The following is a 14,487-nucleotide window of genomic DNA, read 5'->3' on the forward strand; positions in this document are numbered from 1 at the left end:
GAGAGAGAGAGAGAGAGAGAGAGAGAGAGAATTACAAAGTATTTCCAGAGTAGAGAGTTTTGGTACTCTTGTAGTTTTAAGTGGTGACCCATAGGGGGGTTACCGTACAGGTCAAACACTGCACTTGTTTCATTGCAAACTCTAATGAAAAGACACGCAGAACATCAAGATTCATGCATTCATGGAGGGACATGAGCATAGACTGAGATGCACTAAAAGTGATTATACAATGAGTTGTAAAAAAACAAAGAATAAATCTATATTATTATTAAATAATACACAACATATTTAAAAGATTTATATTTTTTAAAAGTTGTATTTGACTGGATTCAAGCACAAAAGAGTTAGCAAACTCCGGAGGGGGCAAGAAGGAATAACCCTTTCCTTCCTCAATTAGCCCAATTAATCCAAATCAAACTAGCCAATCACCGCGCCAATCAATCAGCGAAACAAACCCGATTTTTCTTGGAGATTTATTTATTTTCCTGTGGATTTTCCGCTCTCTCCTGAAGCAGCGGCGGCAGCAGCAGCTCGGCGCTCGGCTCAGTGGTGTTAAACGAGACTGTAAGCTAGGTGGCCGCACGATCACATTTATCGCGCCGAAGCTGTGCCAGACGCACATGGGATCCGTCCTGCTTACCGGGGGATCTTCAGCACCGGCAGCCGAGCGGAGGGCACCGTCAGCCCGGTCAGGAGGAGCGCTCAGCCTGCCTGGACTCTTCCGCTGACGCAAAACAAACGCACAGACACACACACACAAACACACACACGCAGAACAAACACTACACATTTCGGAGGTGATATTCTTCCTTCCTGAGACACAAAGTGTTATTTGTTTATATCGTATGCGAGCCTGACAGTCAGCCGCGGCGGACAAACTGCGTGTTAGCGCGGGGAGGTCGGACTTGTTTGGCAGGGGAAACACTGAAACACACGCGAAAAGACTCCCGTTCTGTCGCCCCCCTTCTTTTATTTCCTGTCAGTTTTTTTTCTTCTTCTTGCGATTTATTTCCTGCTGCCAAAACCAGGAACCCGGGACTGAACCCTTACTCCGAGGATGAAAGAAAACTAGATTTGCTTCGAGGCTTTGAGGTTGTTTTACTGGATTTATTTCGCTGTGGAGGAAAAGCGATCCGGGAGCGGAGCGGTGCGCAAAAAAGCCGAGGTCTTCCTCCTCTCTTCTCTCCGTCCTTTCTATCTCTCCATCTATCAATCTGTCTACCCATCCTCTTCTATCTATCTGTCTCTCCATTTGTTTCCATGTTTTAGGTCCGTGCGATTTTGCTAAAATGCATCATCAACAGCGGATGGCAGCTTTGGGAACAGACAAGGAACTGAGTGACTTACTGGATTTCAGCGCGGTAAGGAAATCCACCTTCTTCTCTTATCGCTAATATGAATAAAATGACAGGTATCATGTGAGAGCAAGCCGCAGAGGAGAATAAAGGCGTTCTGTAGGCTTTACATCCACCACTGTTTACATTTTTAATGTATGAGTTGCACGGCACATAGCCCAGCCTGCATATTTTAGCCTTCACTCAGTCTTTTAACTATTTGCACAAAAAGTTGTGTGTTTATGTAGAGTAACTTGCAGAAAGTCAGTGCATATTGTTGGTTTTGTGTTGTTTAATTTTTTTGCTTGTGTGTGCAGAGAATTGTGATGCTGCATTAGTAATTTTGTTGTCTTATAGATGCGAAACAGCGATTTGAAAATGTTCCCAACATCCATGGTAGTATATCTCATTTTAAGTCATTTTTTCCTTCATGTGTAGCCTGATTATTGTTGTTGTTGTTATTATTTTTTATCTTTCTACCCATGATAGGATTTAGTAAATGTTTTTCCTTTTTTCTATGTGACTTTCTAGGCTGCTCCATGCACTCTGCACCGTTTCGTACAGAATATTTCATGCAAATAAAAAAAAAAAGAAAAAAGAAAAAGGCTCGATGTTGAATCATGAACCTGCATGACAGACAGCTAGACAGCCAGCCGAGGAGAGGGAAATGTGTCATACTTTGTCCCCGCAGTGTAAATATTCCTGCAGCATTGCTGTTAAATGTCCAAACCCGCGATTGGGTTTGAAAGTGTGCGTGTGTTTTTAAAGAGAACAGCCTGAGTGGTGAACTTGACGGACAGGAAATAGAGTCCCCGCTCTCGCCCATGTTTTCTCTGCGCCTCTCCTCCTCTGGGAGCAACTTTGGTCTGAAGAGGAGGAGGAAGAGGGGGAAAAAAATCAGAAACACCCCTAAATGATGAGAGGGGAAAAAACTGACTTACATTAATCCGGTTATGAAACGTTGAGAAGCAGCATGAACACAATGGTATCATAATATCATAATAGTATTAGGGACATGGGTACAGTGATGCTGCATGACATGCAAATAGAATTTACCTGCAATGTTGTGAGTTATTATATTAATTTTAATACTGTAAAAGCATAATATCACAGCCATGGCCTGTGCATGCAAGTGACTTAACAGGAGTGTGCTACAAATAATTTTTGATGAGAAATATATCATAAAATATACATTTTTACAGGAATGAAATGCCAAAGAGAAGATAGTGTGCCTCATGACTGACTGAATGCACAGCTGAGGCCTGCTAGAAAATCTGTTGTTAGAGCCATGCAACCTACACATTAGTGTCTTGTAATGCACTACCCTTTTTTATTATTTGAGTGCAACATGTTGATAAGAACTTGTGCATCAACTCATACAAGTTAACCCCTGTTGCATTTTTTTTTAGATTTAATAACTTCATACACACATCAGAATATGTCTATAGAAAAATTGTAATTATAGAACACACACTCTCTTAGCTAAGTAGGTCTCTATTTACCATGTTTACAGCAGAACTATCGTTAAAGTCCATGTAGAAGAATAAGAAGTGCCCAAAGTCGACGGAAATCACGACTAATTTCCAGTTTAGTGGCACACACAACATATTCAATTACTTTGGGAATAGTGGCATATATTTAAAAAGAAGCAAAATAAAAGGCTCAAATTATTTTACAAATTTTAATCCTGTACAATGGTTAACTGAATATTTTAAATATGATATATTTGATTAAATAAAATAAAATAAAATAGACTCAGTAAATTGATTTATAATTCCAATGGCAAGGAGATGCTGCTGTGATACAAATATTCTTCATAGTGCTATTATATCTAGTAAGCCGGGTTATATTATAAATGGTATAAAAGGTTGTTTAGATATTATATCATAGGTGCAAAATGCCGAAAAGTTCAATCAGAAGAGATAATGCATTAATATTAAAGGCATTTTCCCTGGTTTAAAAACTGAACAGGTTTTTAAGATATGTCAATCAGCCCGTCTTAATTTGAAAAAAAAAATTCAAACAAAGGAGGGCAGCAGCAGCTAAAATGTGTCTCCGCTCATTATAAACGCAGACTGAACATTAATTTATTCAATCATCTGTCCTTACACGCCCACAAGCTGACACCAGCAGCTCAAAGCAGTTAGACTGGGATATCGATAGACCCGCTAATAGTCCGAGTTAGATCGTTTATCTCCCCAACGCTTGTTTTCCCTCTTTATTTGTCGCAGCTGTGAGAGAGATTGAATACACAAGCAAGCAACCTCCTTGTTCGGCAGACACACTTCCAGGCCCAGCAAGCAGCATTAAGAACAGTGATGGATCAAGTGTTCGCTGCTTTGGGTCAGGGTTTAATTTATCAGAATTCTGGTTGATCTGAAATAAAACCAAAAGCCTCTCGAACGCCATGACTTAGTACAGTCTTGTACCGTCTGTAAGTGTGAAGCTCGGAGTGTGTTTGCGGTCAACCATGCCAACACACGGGCCTGATGTTCATCCAGAGGGGTTATCTGTGAGGGTCAGATGTCTCACTTTGATAGCGTGAAGTGTTCTGTTGTAAAGCTTTACAGTAGCTCATCTCGAAGCACGGCAGGAATCAGTATTCAGCTTCAGTCTGTCTTAACGTGGGCTTGATTTTCCTGTAGATGTGTAGAGCAGATGGTGACTAGTTCTGATGATTATCTCATATGTTTAAGTCAGATATGAAGTAGATATGAAGTGTTTCATTCCAAAATAAGCCATCCAACATTTGGCAAAAGTGACACTTTAGAATGAAAACATATTTTTCACCAAGGTGAGCAGGCGATATAAGTGGTCCTGTTTATTTTTCACAGATGCTGAAAGAGGAATTTGATTTCTCTCCGCTTCACAAAAATAATCCCACAGTGTTTTGGAACACCAAGTCTTCATTTCAGTGTTTAGCTCTGAGCTGGGATTCTCTGATTAGGATTGAGTGCAGACCTAAATGTGTCCATAGCATCAAGTGGAAAACAGAGAAGGGCCAAAACCTTGCATCAAGAGGTGCTGACCAAAGTCAGGAATCTGATTTCTTGACTAAAACTCCAAAATAAAAACTTGTACATTGAATTTTACTTTTAATATCAGTGCCTTTGATTCCCTTTTTAAATTAGGATATGACATCATTCTGTAGATGATTTTATTTTGAATTATTTAATTATTTTACAGCAGCCAATAAAATTCAATCAGCACGATACCTAAGAACATTACATTTTCTTGTACCTCTCCTGAGGTTGACTGCAAATAATTTATTTTTTCTTATATAAAAGTGCATAAAGACAGGATTACTTTGAGTTCAATTTTCTTCTAAAATTTACACTTGCATTGGTTCTCTAAATTTCTATATATTTAAAAATGTTACTCTCTAAAGGACTTGAACGTTAGGGACTTGATCTGGACTTGGAGTGGGAACTTTGATTTAAGATACTGACTTCTGGACTCCCCTCTTCCCATGACTTGGAACTTTCATGTTTTGATGAAGGACTGGATTTGGGATTTGAGTTTTCACTTGTTGGACTTACGTCATCTTCTCATGATTAGGAACTTGCCTGTCTCAACATTGGACTGTTGACATGTTTGTTATGATGTGAAATATCTTCTCTGCAGGACTTGACCCTTACTCATCTTAACTCTGGGATCTTTTGACCTTGCATTGGGACTTGGCTTTTAACTTTTTGGAACATGACCTTTGACCCCTGGAACTTGCACATTTTGATGAAGGACTCGACCGTTTCACAAAATAATTCATAACATATTGCTCTTGATTTGGGATATGATTTTTCATTTGTTCGAGTGCACTTGCCCTGGACTTGCTTATCTTCTCATGGACAGGACTTAGACCTTGCTTGTCTTTACTTGGGACATGACTATGATTGCATCGATTTGGGTCTTTTGACTTACTGGAGCTTTACACTTGACCTTTGTTGGATTTAAACATGACCCTGGATTTACCTGCCAGTCTTGATGTAGGACTTGACTTGGACATGTTAGTCTTGATATGGGTGTTGTTGCCCATATGTGCACATGCGTGACCTGGGACTTGTCTTCACTTGGGACTTGACTATAAATTTCTTGGCATTGTTTTGGATCTTGACATTTAACTTCCTTGACCTCTCCTGGGATATGACCCTGGACATACCAGTTAGTTACAAAATTGTTTTGCAAAACTGCATCTTTTTTTTCCTTAAAAAACAAAACAAACGGCATAAAATTCTTGGAAAGATGCATACATTGGTTTAATTTTCCTTACAGAGTTCCTGAAGTTCTTGTATAGCAATGAGAACTTCTGTGACAACTTTGACTTCTTGAAAAACAAATGGGGCATTTCTCAAAGTCAAGTGTTTGGCACTTGAACAGATGTATCTTATTAGTATTAAATCAACCAATACCCAGCCCTAGCCACTTTGGACACTTTCCTTGGTAACATCCACACAAAGATTCCTTCCAAAACAAGACATCATGCATTTAAAAAACAGACAGTATACCCTATGGAGAAAAAAAAAAAAGGGGGGGGGGGGGGGGAGTACATGTTACCATTAAATTTATGACATTTCCTAATAAGACCATAATGAGATGAGGGGCTGACAGCTCTCAGCCAAATGTTGGATTGGCGTTTTGGAATGAAGCTTTTCACATGTAGCTGCATTGACGTTTCTGTAGAGATGTGTCTTGCTGTGTGCAGTGTCAGTGCTCTCGGAGGTAATGTGCACTCTGTTTGTCTTGTAGATGTTTTCCCCTCCTGTTAGCAGTGGAAAGAACGGGCCAACCTCCCTGGGGAGCGGACATTTCTCCGGCTCAAGTACGTCAGCTTTCTCTTTTTTTGTTTTTCCTCCCTCACTTCATCATCTTCTTTTTCTTCTTTTTCTCCTTCTTCTTCTGCTCTTTTCCTCAGCCTCCTCCTCTCCTTCCTCTTACACCTGCTCACTGCTGCTTTGTTTGCTGTTTGAATTTTCTAATGTGGGTAACAGTGTTCAATACGTGGATATGCAGTTTTTGGTTTTTATGCTGTGTTGCATTGTGGGTTACTTTATATTTCAAGCGGACTTGAAAGCCAAATGAGATTTGGCTTGACGATTTAAGAACACAGCTTACTCATACTGTTTATATTTTTACATTACTCGTATTGTGTACAAACAATAACATTGCTTGGTTTGATTATATGACTTTGAATATCCTTAAATCTGTCTCATAATACTTTCCTACATTGTTTGTAGAAAAATGGTCTCCGTATTATGTATTTTATTTAAACAACAAAAAACAAATCACCCAGTTTCTTGAATCCGGGGACATTGTTGTTTTTAACATTATTCAAAAAAGAGGAAGTAGATAATTCTCGAGTTAACTCACAATATTGAATTTTATTTTTATTGCCGCTTTATTTCACATTATATAAGTATATGAATGCCAATCTTGGATAAACGGTGATGTAATTTTTCTGACTTTTTTGGGAGGGGGGTCCCATCTGTGTTTCAGCTGCTCAGGTTCATTCCTGAAGGACACTTCCTGTTTTTCTGGTTTGCCGCAGTCGTTCTTTCCTTCCTGTGTTGTGGAGATCAGTTTGCTTTGTTTTGCTACGCGCTGGTAGTGTTTGTGTCAAACAGGCACGGTTTGGCTTCGTCAGCGGTGGAATGTGGTGGCTCCAACTTGAAAATGTGGATATTGATAATGCTGATTCATAATGTTGTGTCTGGCTTTTACCCTCAGTTCAGTCTGATAAAGTGTTTTAATTCATTCAATCAACCATTTATTCAGTTTTGTTAAGGAGTCTGTGTTTCATTCATTCAGCAGGTCAGTGATTAAATATGGCACACAGTCACTGAGTGCATCAGCGAGGTTGTAAACTGGTCAGAGAGTGAGTCAGTGAGTCTTTAGGTATGTCATGTTATTGATTCATTCATCCAGCCAGGCAGTTATATTCTTAGTAGGAAGTACTTCAGAGGGTTGGGTGTTATTTAAAAGTTTTTCACTCAGCCAGCGTCAGTTCATTAATGGGCGACTGCCAATATATCCTCAGTGATGTGTCTGCTGTGCATCATCCCTAACCCCCTGCATATATACGCTCAGAGAAGTAAATACAAACCACCCATTACTTTTTTGTTTCAAACTGATCGATAGATACCTTTTAGCCACTACATGAAAAAGCATGAGGTGATAACACATGTTTATTAAATGATCAGTTGCACAACCTGCAACTTGTATGGTGCTAGTAACACCATGCTGACCTAGGGAATGTGGACTTCCACGCTGGCACACTTCCACACATTTACCTGTACTGAACATCAGCCATAAAATGCCAGGTCACCACAGCTACATTTTCTAGTGTGTAAACCTCTCCACTATTCCCCGACACAAAAAAAAAAAAAAATGAAAGAAGCATCACCTTGTAGCACTGCTCAGCTATTGCACTTATCACAGAGTTTAATTTTCAAGGAGTTAAACCAGAAAACTGGCGAAATTAAATTGTGCAAAAAAATGTGTTAACTGAACCGTTAAGTTAGCAGTTGATTTATGTTAAAGTAGTGCTAAAGTTTTGATTAAGTAGTAATACTATTCTGTCATCCTAAAGTTAATTCAGCCTCTTAGATTTATGGTGATCCGCTGATGACAGGCAGTCAGGAATATCAACCTCCATGCAGAGACTCATTTATTTGGAACAATAATCAGTCTCAGTCCTTCCACAAAGGTTTATTAGATGCTTCAAAGCAGCGTATGCCATGCATCTTAGAGCTCAGCATTACTAAAAGAAGACAACAGTAAAACTGCTGGACCAACATGGCCTACTTTAATTTAGTATATTCGTTTAAATGTTCCCATGCTAATAACTCTGGACTTGATCGACTGTCAACTTGACTTTAGTGAGGTGCAGAATTAAAAGAGAAAATTGAAAAAGCAAAATATTGTGTATTCTGTCCCAGTTTGCCAGTTTTACCACTGTTACATATGACTTCTCACATTGTGTTAGCTGTAGGTTGTGTCTTTTGGGGGGCATGGCCACAGTTAGCCAGCTTAGCGTTTTAAGTTAGAGATTACAGTGTAAGTATAGTCCAGTCATTTATTGAATTTGTCACTTGGTTCTTATTATATCTGTTTTGCTCTTTGTTTTTTTGTATTCAGGATTGCTTGTTTGTTTGTTTTTTCATATGTATGGGAAGAATGGAGCTGGAGATTATTGGATTGGATCCTTTCTGAGCTGAGCATGAAGTCAAAGTTCTTGATTTACTGGCAATCTACATTGGTACCCCACCCATTGTATGAAAAGTGAGCTTTTTTCAATGTGTGTCTGGGATGACCCTTAGAGATACGGACATCTGAGCAGGATGCCTCCTGGGCTCCTAGGTGAGATGTTTCAGGTACGTCCAACCATGAGGAGACCCTGGGCCTGATCTGTCGCAGGAATACCTCGGTGTACCACCAGAAGAGGAGGAGGTGATCAGGTCCAAAGGAGGTCTAGCTATCTTTGCGTGGACTGTTGCCCTCTTGTGCAGCTCCTTCTGCTAATGAAAAGTAGAAAGATAGATAGATAGATGGATAGATGGATAGATGGACGGGTGGTCTTAATGTATCCAAGATATATTCAGAAAGGGCTGAAATCCACTTATTGAAATTGCCTCCTGGGGATATCTAAGACCCATTCTGGCCAGATCTAAGACTGAAAGCAGATTAGGGCAATAAACTTGTACTGTAGCTGTTTTCCATGAAAATGATTCATCCATTCATTTCTGCTCCTTTGTGGTTAGCCATTACCCTGTTAAATGAGCAAAGCTATTATTTTTGTTACCAGACATCTTCTTCAGCATTACTCTTCTTCTCTTTTTTTGTTTAGCAGTTTTGAAACAGCTTCAGCCTTTGGAATGGTTGAGACTTTTGATCACATAGGCTGACATGCACATATGTAAAAACATATTTGCTCCATGATTTTATCAGTTATCTTCATGAAAAATAATGTTACTGAGGTGCTGTAATTAATTGTAATAGTATCCTTGGAAGTGCCTGCTATGCTTCTGTTCTGGTTCAGCCAATGAAGTGAAAGGATGAAAAAAGAAGGCAGATGCTGTCCTGTGCATCTTATACTGTATGTTGATAACATTTGCAATGGGTACGTAAAACAAATTTGCATTACTCAGTGAGGTGCATTCATGTTAATAAGCACACGCTCTCCACCTTTTGCCACCTCTGTGGTTGGATGCATCGTTCTTTGCTTTGAGATCACATTGTATGTTTGGGTGCATTTTCCTCATGTGTTTCACAGGATTGCATTGCGGTATGTCTGGTGTATGTTCGGCAGCATCTGCAGTGTTTATTAATCAGCCTTCAGCCACCATACCAGTAGGATACTTTCTGTTTAAAGTGTTTTCTGGAAGGTCTTCACAGAAAACAGCCGGGTCCTTTCTGTTGCTCCCGCTCCTGTTATTTGCCTCTAAACAGCGTTCGGAAGCCATTTTGTTAGTTGGCTGGAATACAGAGAGATGGCGAGGCATCTTCTTTGTTTACTGCTTCGTTGTGTGGTTGTTGTTGTTTGTGCTCCGCGGTTTCGGTGATGTTGTTTGCTCCTGTGCCGTGCATACAAATGCGAGGGAGGACGACAAATGTTACGATTTTTGGCAAAAGAAAAAAAAAGTGAATTTGTAGCGTTTTTTAGGCCTTAGGTTTGCTGCCTCAAAGTGTATCTTCATGTTAGGATTGTTGTTGTTTTTTTTCTTTTTCTTTTGATACAGGAACACACCGTGGAGTCACACGCGCATACGCTTACCCTACTATACAAATCACACTGTGTTTCCCATACACACACATCTAAATATCCTCGTGTACACACACGTGCGCGCGCGCTCTGCTCACCCCTGCTGTGGCTTTTTGCAGGCCTCGGCATTTTGATGAGCCTGGTGCTGTTTGTGAATGCAGCTAATTAGAACTCTATAGACCTACACAACCATGAGAGGAGCGGTTTCCAAAGGCTGGGTTGAGGCCATAGGCTGGGACGTGCTGACATGGAATGGGGTCCATTCACTGTAGACTGACAGGAGTTACTCTGCTTTGAATGATGCACTTTCATACATTTGAAATTTTGTGTTCATGCTCAGTCCTGTAAAGTATTTACTTCTGTTTGTAAATGCATACCTTAAGCTGTTTATACTCTTCCAGTTAAAGTCACATAAATGATGATTTCAAACTTTGATCGTACAAATTCTTGATGTTTCATAAAAAGAGAACTTTGTGTTTCTTCACACAGCCAGTAAGTAGGCCTACCTAAAGTTAGACTTTAGGAAATTAAGATTTCTATTAGCTAATTTTCAATCAGTTTCTTTACTTCTCTGCCATAAAAAATTGATGGGACATTTTTGTCACCCTGCTGGGTCAAAGGTCAGGGGACGTGGACACCTAAGTTTGTGAATGCATCAATGTCAAATTGGTGCCATAGGTGCATCTACTAAGAATCTCAGATGAGTTCAAATCTCAGTAATCTCCACCTCGCAGTCAGGGGTCAGGTCACGTTTTCTGAAAATCGGGAAAAACATGACTTAAAAGGCCAGTAGTATGACTCAGAGCTTTGGTAGCCATACTAATGAATGATCCTGATAAGTTTAGAAATGTCAATCAAGAAAACATTTGTGCATATATAAATGAATGGATACAACATCATCTTATCACCTTATTATATCCTGCTCTATGGGTACCCTCATAGACCAAATGATGCAATAGTCTCGCATAACTTAGCTCACAATAGTTTAAACATTTTCAATATGCTGAGCATAATAACCCAATAACATTTATCACCTTTTGACAAAGCATTACAAGTTAATGCAAACCTTTCTGCTGCTCATAAATTTCTCTGTAGACCCTTGGTACTCTAAAAAACGTGCTGCATAGGTTCCAGTGTAAAGAACATGTAATAAAAGCACTGGTTTTCCATAATATTGTAAGGACACAGGTATTTGCACGAAAAGTAGGTAAATGGTAAAATGGCTTGTATTTGTATAGCGCTTTACTAGTCCCTAAGGACCCCAAAGCGCTTTACACATCCAGTCATCCACCCATTCACACACTGGTGATGGCAGCTACATTGTAGCCACAGCCACCCTGGGGCGCACTGACAGAGGCGAGGCTGCCAGACACTGGCGCCACCGAGCCCACTGACAACCAACCAGTAGGCAACGGGTGAAGTGTCTTGCCCAAGGACACAACGACTGAGACTGTCCGAGCCGGGGCTCGAACCGGCAACCTTCCGATTACAAGGCGAACTCCCAACTCTTGAGCCACGATCGCCCTAGGTGACGGATTTTGTTCTTTTCAAAGGTTACGTTGAATTGAGATGATGTTTTGTTGAGCTAAGTGTACCCAGTATTGGTTGTTTTTTCACTTGAGCTGATTTAATGTTAGCTTGGCTGTTATCTTAGGACGGTGGCACATGAGATTGACCTGTATATTAGCAGATTAGCAGATGCCAAGTGTCGGCATCCTTGTTTAAAAAAAAAAAGACTCTACAGTAATATAGAGAAAATCCCAACAGTCAGACAACCGTCTCTGAGCAAGCAGTTGGGCAACAGTGGAAAGGAATAACTCCCCTTTAACAGGAAGAAACCTCTGACAGGACAAGACTCAGCAAGGTGAATGTTGCTACATTCAACCTGCTGTTAGTTAGCAAGCTGATTTACACTCACTTACTTAGAAAAGACATATGAAAAGGATCTCTTCCAAGCCTTTTTAGGGCATCGTTTAATTGTACCCTGATGTGAAATTTTACTTTAGTTTGAGAATTAAATGGACCACTGATCACCGAGCAGTACCTGCTTTCAATACAGTTTTTGATCTTTGGTTCTGTGGGCACTGCTCCACAGTAATTCACATTTCCACTAACACATGTCTTTGTGTTTAAATTCCTATATATCCTAACTAAAGAAAGTAGCCCGTCCTGTAGAAAATAGGTGGTGAAGGAAAGTTTGGATGTAAGAAGAGCCTGGAGGTGTTGAATATAAAAATAACGTCTCAGTGAGACGAGGCAGAGGGCTAAAAATATTTTGTAGGATTTGGTTTATCTGATGCTTTTGAGGATAAGGAGTGACATTTTCCCAACCATGTCTTTATGTAGAGATTGAACTCTGAAATGACAGCCTTCACACAAAGCTGTGAATGTACCTCTCCGTGTAAGCCCTTGTATTTCTGCCCATAAATTCACCTTAAAACACAAAAGCATCTAAACATGAACACCGCACAGTCTCGGCTGACATGCTCAGCCCACGGTCATCACCAACCAGGAAGTGGATTAGGCGTTTTAATTATTGAGAGATTTCGCCGTTGTTGTTGTTGTTTATTTTGGGATCATCCCTGGAAAGATAATGCACACTTCAAACTCGGTGTGTGTGTGTGTGTGTTTCTAATCTCCTCCTGGATGAAGCCGTTCAGTGAGCGGCTTCACTCTGCCTGTCAAAACCACCGCCGCTGCCACCACTCGTCTATTTCAGGTCTTGGCTGGTTTTGGTGTTTTCCTCTTTTTTTTTTCTTTAAAAAAAAAAAGCCGTTGTAACCTCTCAGATCCGCTGTTTGTCTCCCTGTCAGTGGTGTTGGAAGGCGACCGAGATGTGTGTGTGTGTGTGTGAGCGAGCGAGAGCGTGTAAATGTGTGTGTCCTCAGCAAAACGAAGGTTGAGCATTGGAAAAAAAATGAGTGCAAGAGATTTGAGGCATTGATTTTTGAATTGTCTGTCTGAACAAGCAAATATGTGTGGGCAGGTGTTTATGTGTGTAGTTGGGACCATGGAGGGTGGGGGTGGGAGGAAAGAGAGGTTTGGCAGTGTGAGGGCAAACCATCAACCCTGCTGTCATGTGTCTTAAAGTTGGCACTGAGAGATGAAGGAAGTGTTTCCTGGAAGCAAAAAGAAACAAAGGTGACAGAGGAAGGAAAGAAGGAAGTAAGGAAGAAACAAAAGAAGGAAAGAACAGAATAACAGGAATTTTAAATAATTGGACACAGAAATAAAATCAAATTAAGATGAAATAAGAAATGAAAAGTTACGCAAGTAATAAAAACTCAAAGAAATTGTGTAGTAAGGAAAGTAAACAAGGGATGGAGCGGAGCTAATGGAGAAGTAGGAGAGGAAGGGGTAACAATGAAACGGAGAGAATGAGGGAGAAATTTTAGAGGGACGTAACATGAAAGAAAGAACCGAAAAAAGTTGAAAAGTTGAAAGGAAGCAAGAAACAAAGGAAATGGAATATAAAGGGTTAATGGAGAACTGATTAAAAAAAGTAAGAATTTAATGGTGAGTGAATGATGGACAAAAAGAACAAAATTAGATGGTAAATGTCAAAAGAAACACAGGAAATACGAAAAGGGACAAGAAGGCATAACTATAGCAAGAAGGAAAAGAGTGAGGAATAAGAGAGGAACGATACTACTAAAGGCGTTTAAGAAAAGACTAACACGAGGAAGGAGGGAACTGATGAATCAGTGAAAGGAAACAATGGGAAAAGGAAAAGGGAAGGGATATGAAGAAATTAAAGATAGTAAAGGTTAGCAAAGAACTGAAACAAGGAAGTATAAGACAGACAGACAGAAAGAAGACACATTTTGAAGTTTGGTGCTGGAGTGACTCAAACCAAGACTGGGATTGGTGTCCTGTCCTTTATCATTTCATCATCATCGTCAGTATTTTAATTATTAATGGGCTAATTTCACTTGCTGTGTGCTTTTATTTAAGGAATACTCACAGGTTGTGTTGCTTGACTTCATCAGAAAACCAGCAAACTGTCTTTTTTCTTTTCTTTTAATGGGTTTATTGCAAACCTTTTCTGACCTCTTCAGAGAGGCAGGACTCATCGGCCTGGTCACCAGGAGGGTGGAGAAGAACTGTGTTGCTTTCTGTGGTGCCAGCAGAATACATGACATCACTAATGTTATGGGTTAAGAGGTTACTGTTATTTCCTGGATTTCCTGGAGTGGACCAGGCCACTCAAAGCCAACATCAGAACCTCCACATGAGTTTATACATGTTTTGGTATATATTCCTAAAACACTGTAAAGTACTGTACTGTAGTTTTTAAACAATGTTTACTCTAAACCATGTAGTTGCACATGCTCATGGTTCTAAAGAAGATTCAAATGAAACAGTCTGAGGCTGAAAGCAAATCTTCCTTAAATATGA

General features: G+C 40.0%; 1 protein-coding gene across 6 annotated transcripts in view; it reads left to right on the top strand.

The window, feature by feature from the left end:
- Window positions 1–814: 814 nt before the first annotated feature.
- Window positions 815–14,487, top strand: part of tcf4 (transcription factor 4) — a 256,145-nt gene continuing 242,472 nt past the window's right edge. For 2 of the 6 annotated variants that reach the window (XM_086300093.1, XM_086300094.1), the window contains exons 1-3: window positions 1,032–1,361; window positions 1,692–1,730; window positions 6,078–6,150. In XM_086300093.1, the coding sequence (XP_086156219.1) occupies window positions 1,290–1,361; window positions 1,692–1,730; window positions 6,078–6,150 (184 nt within the window). In that variant the 5' untranslated portion in view covers window positions 1,032–1,289. Of the gene's footprint in view, window positions 1,362–1,691; window positions 1,731–6,077; window positions 6,151–14,487 lie in introns of all 6 variants that reach the window. The other 4 variants (XM_086300095.1, XM_086300091.1, XM_086300096.1 and 1 more) reach the window with 4 other exon arrangements.

The sequence above is a fragment of the Aulonocara sp. 'chitande type north' Nkhata Bay genome, linkage group LG7, assembly GCF_057382095.1.
Source record: "Aulonocara sp. 'chitande type north' Nkhata Bay isolate Kocher_YH1m ecotype deep benthic linkage group LG7, A_spYH_male_GT1.1, whole genome shotgun sequence".
NCBI lineage: Eukaryota > Metazoa > Chordata > Actinopteri > Cichliformes > Cichlidae > Aulonocara > Aulonocara sp. 'chitande type north' Nkhata Bay.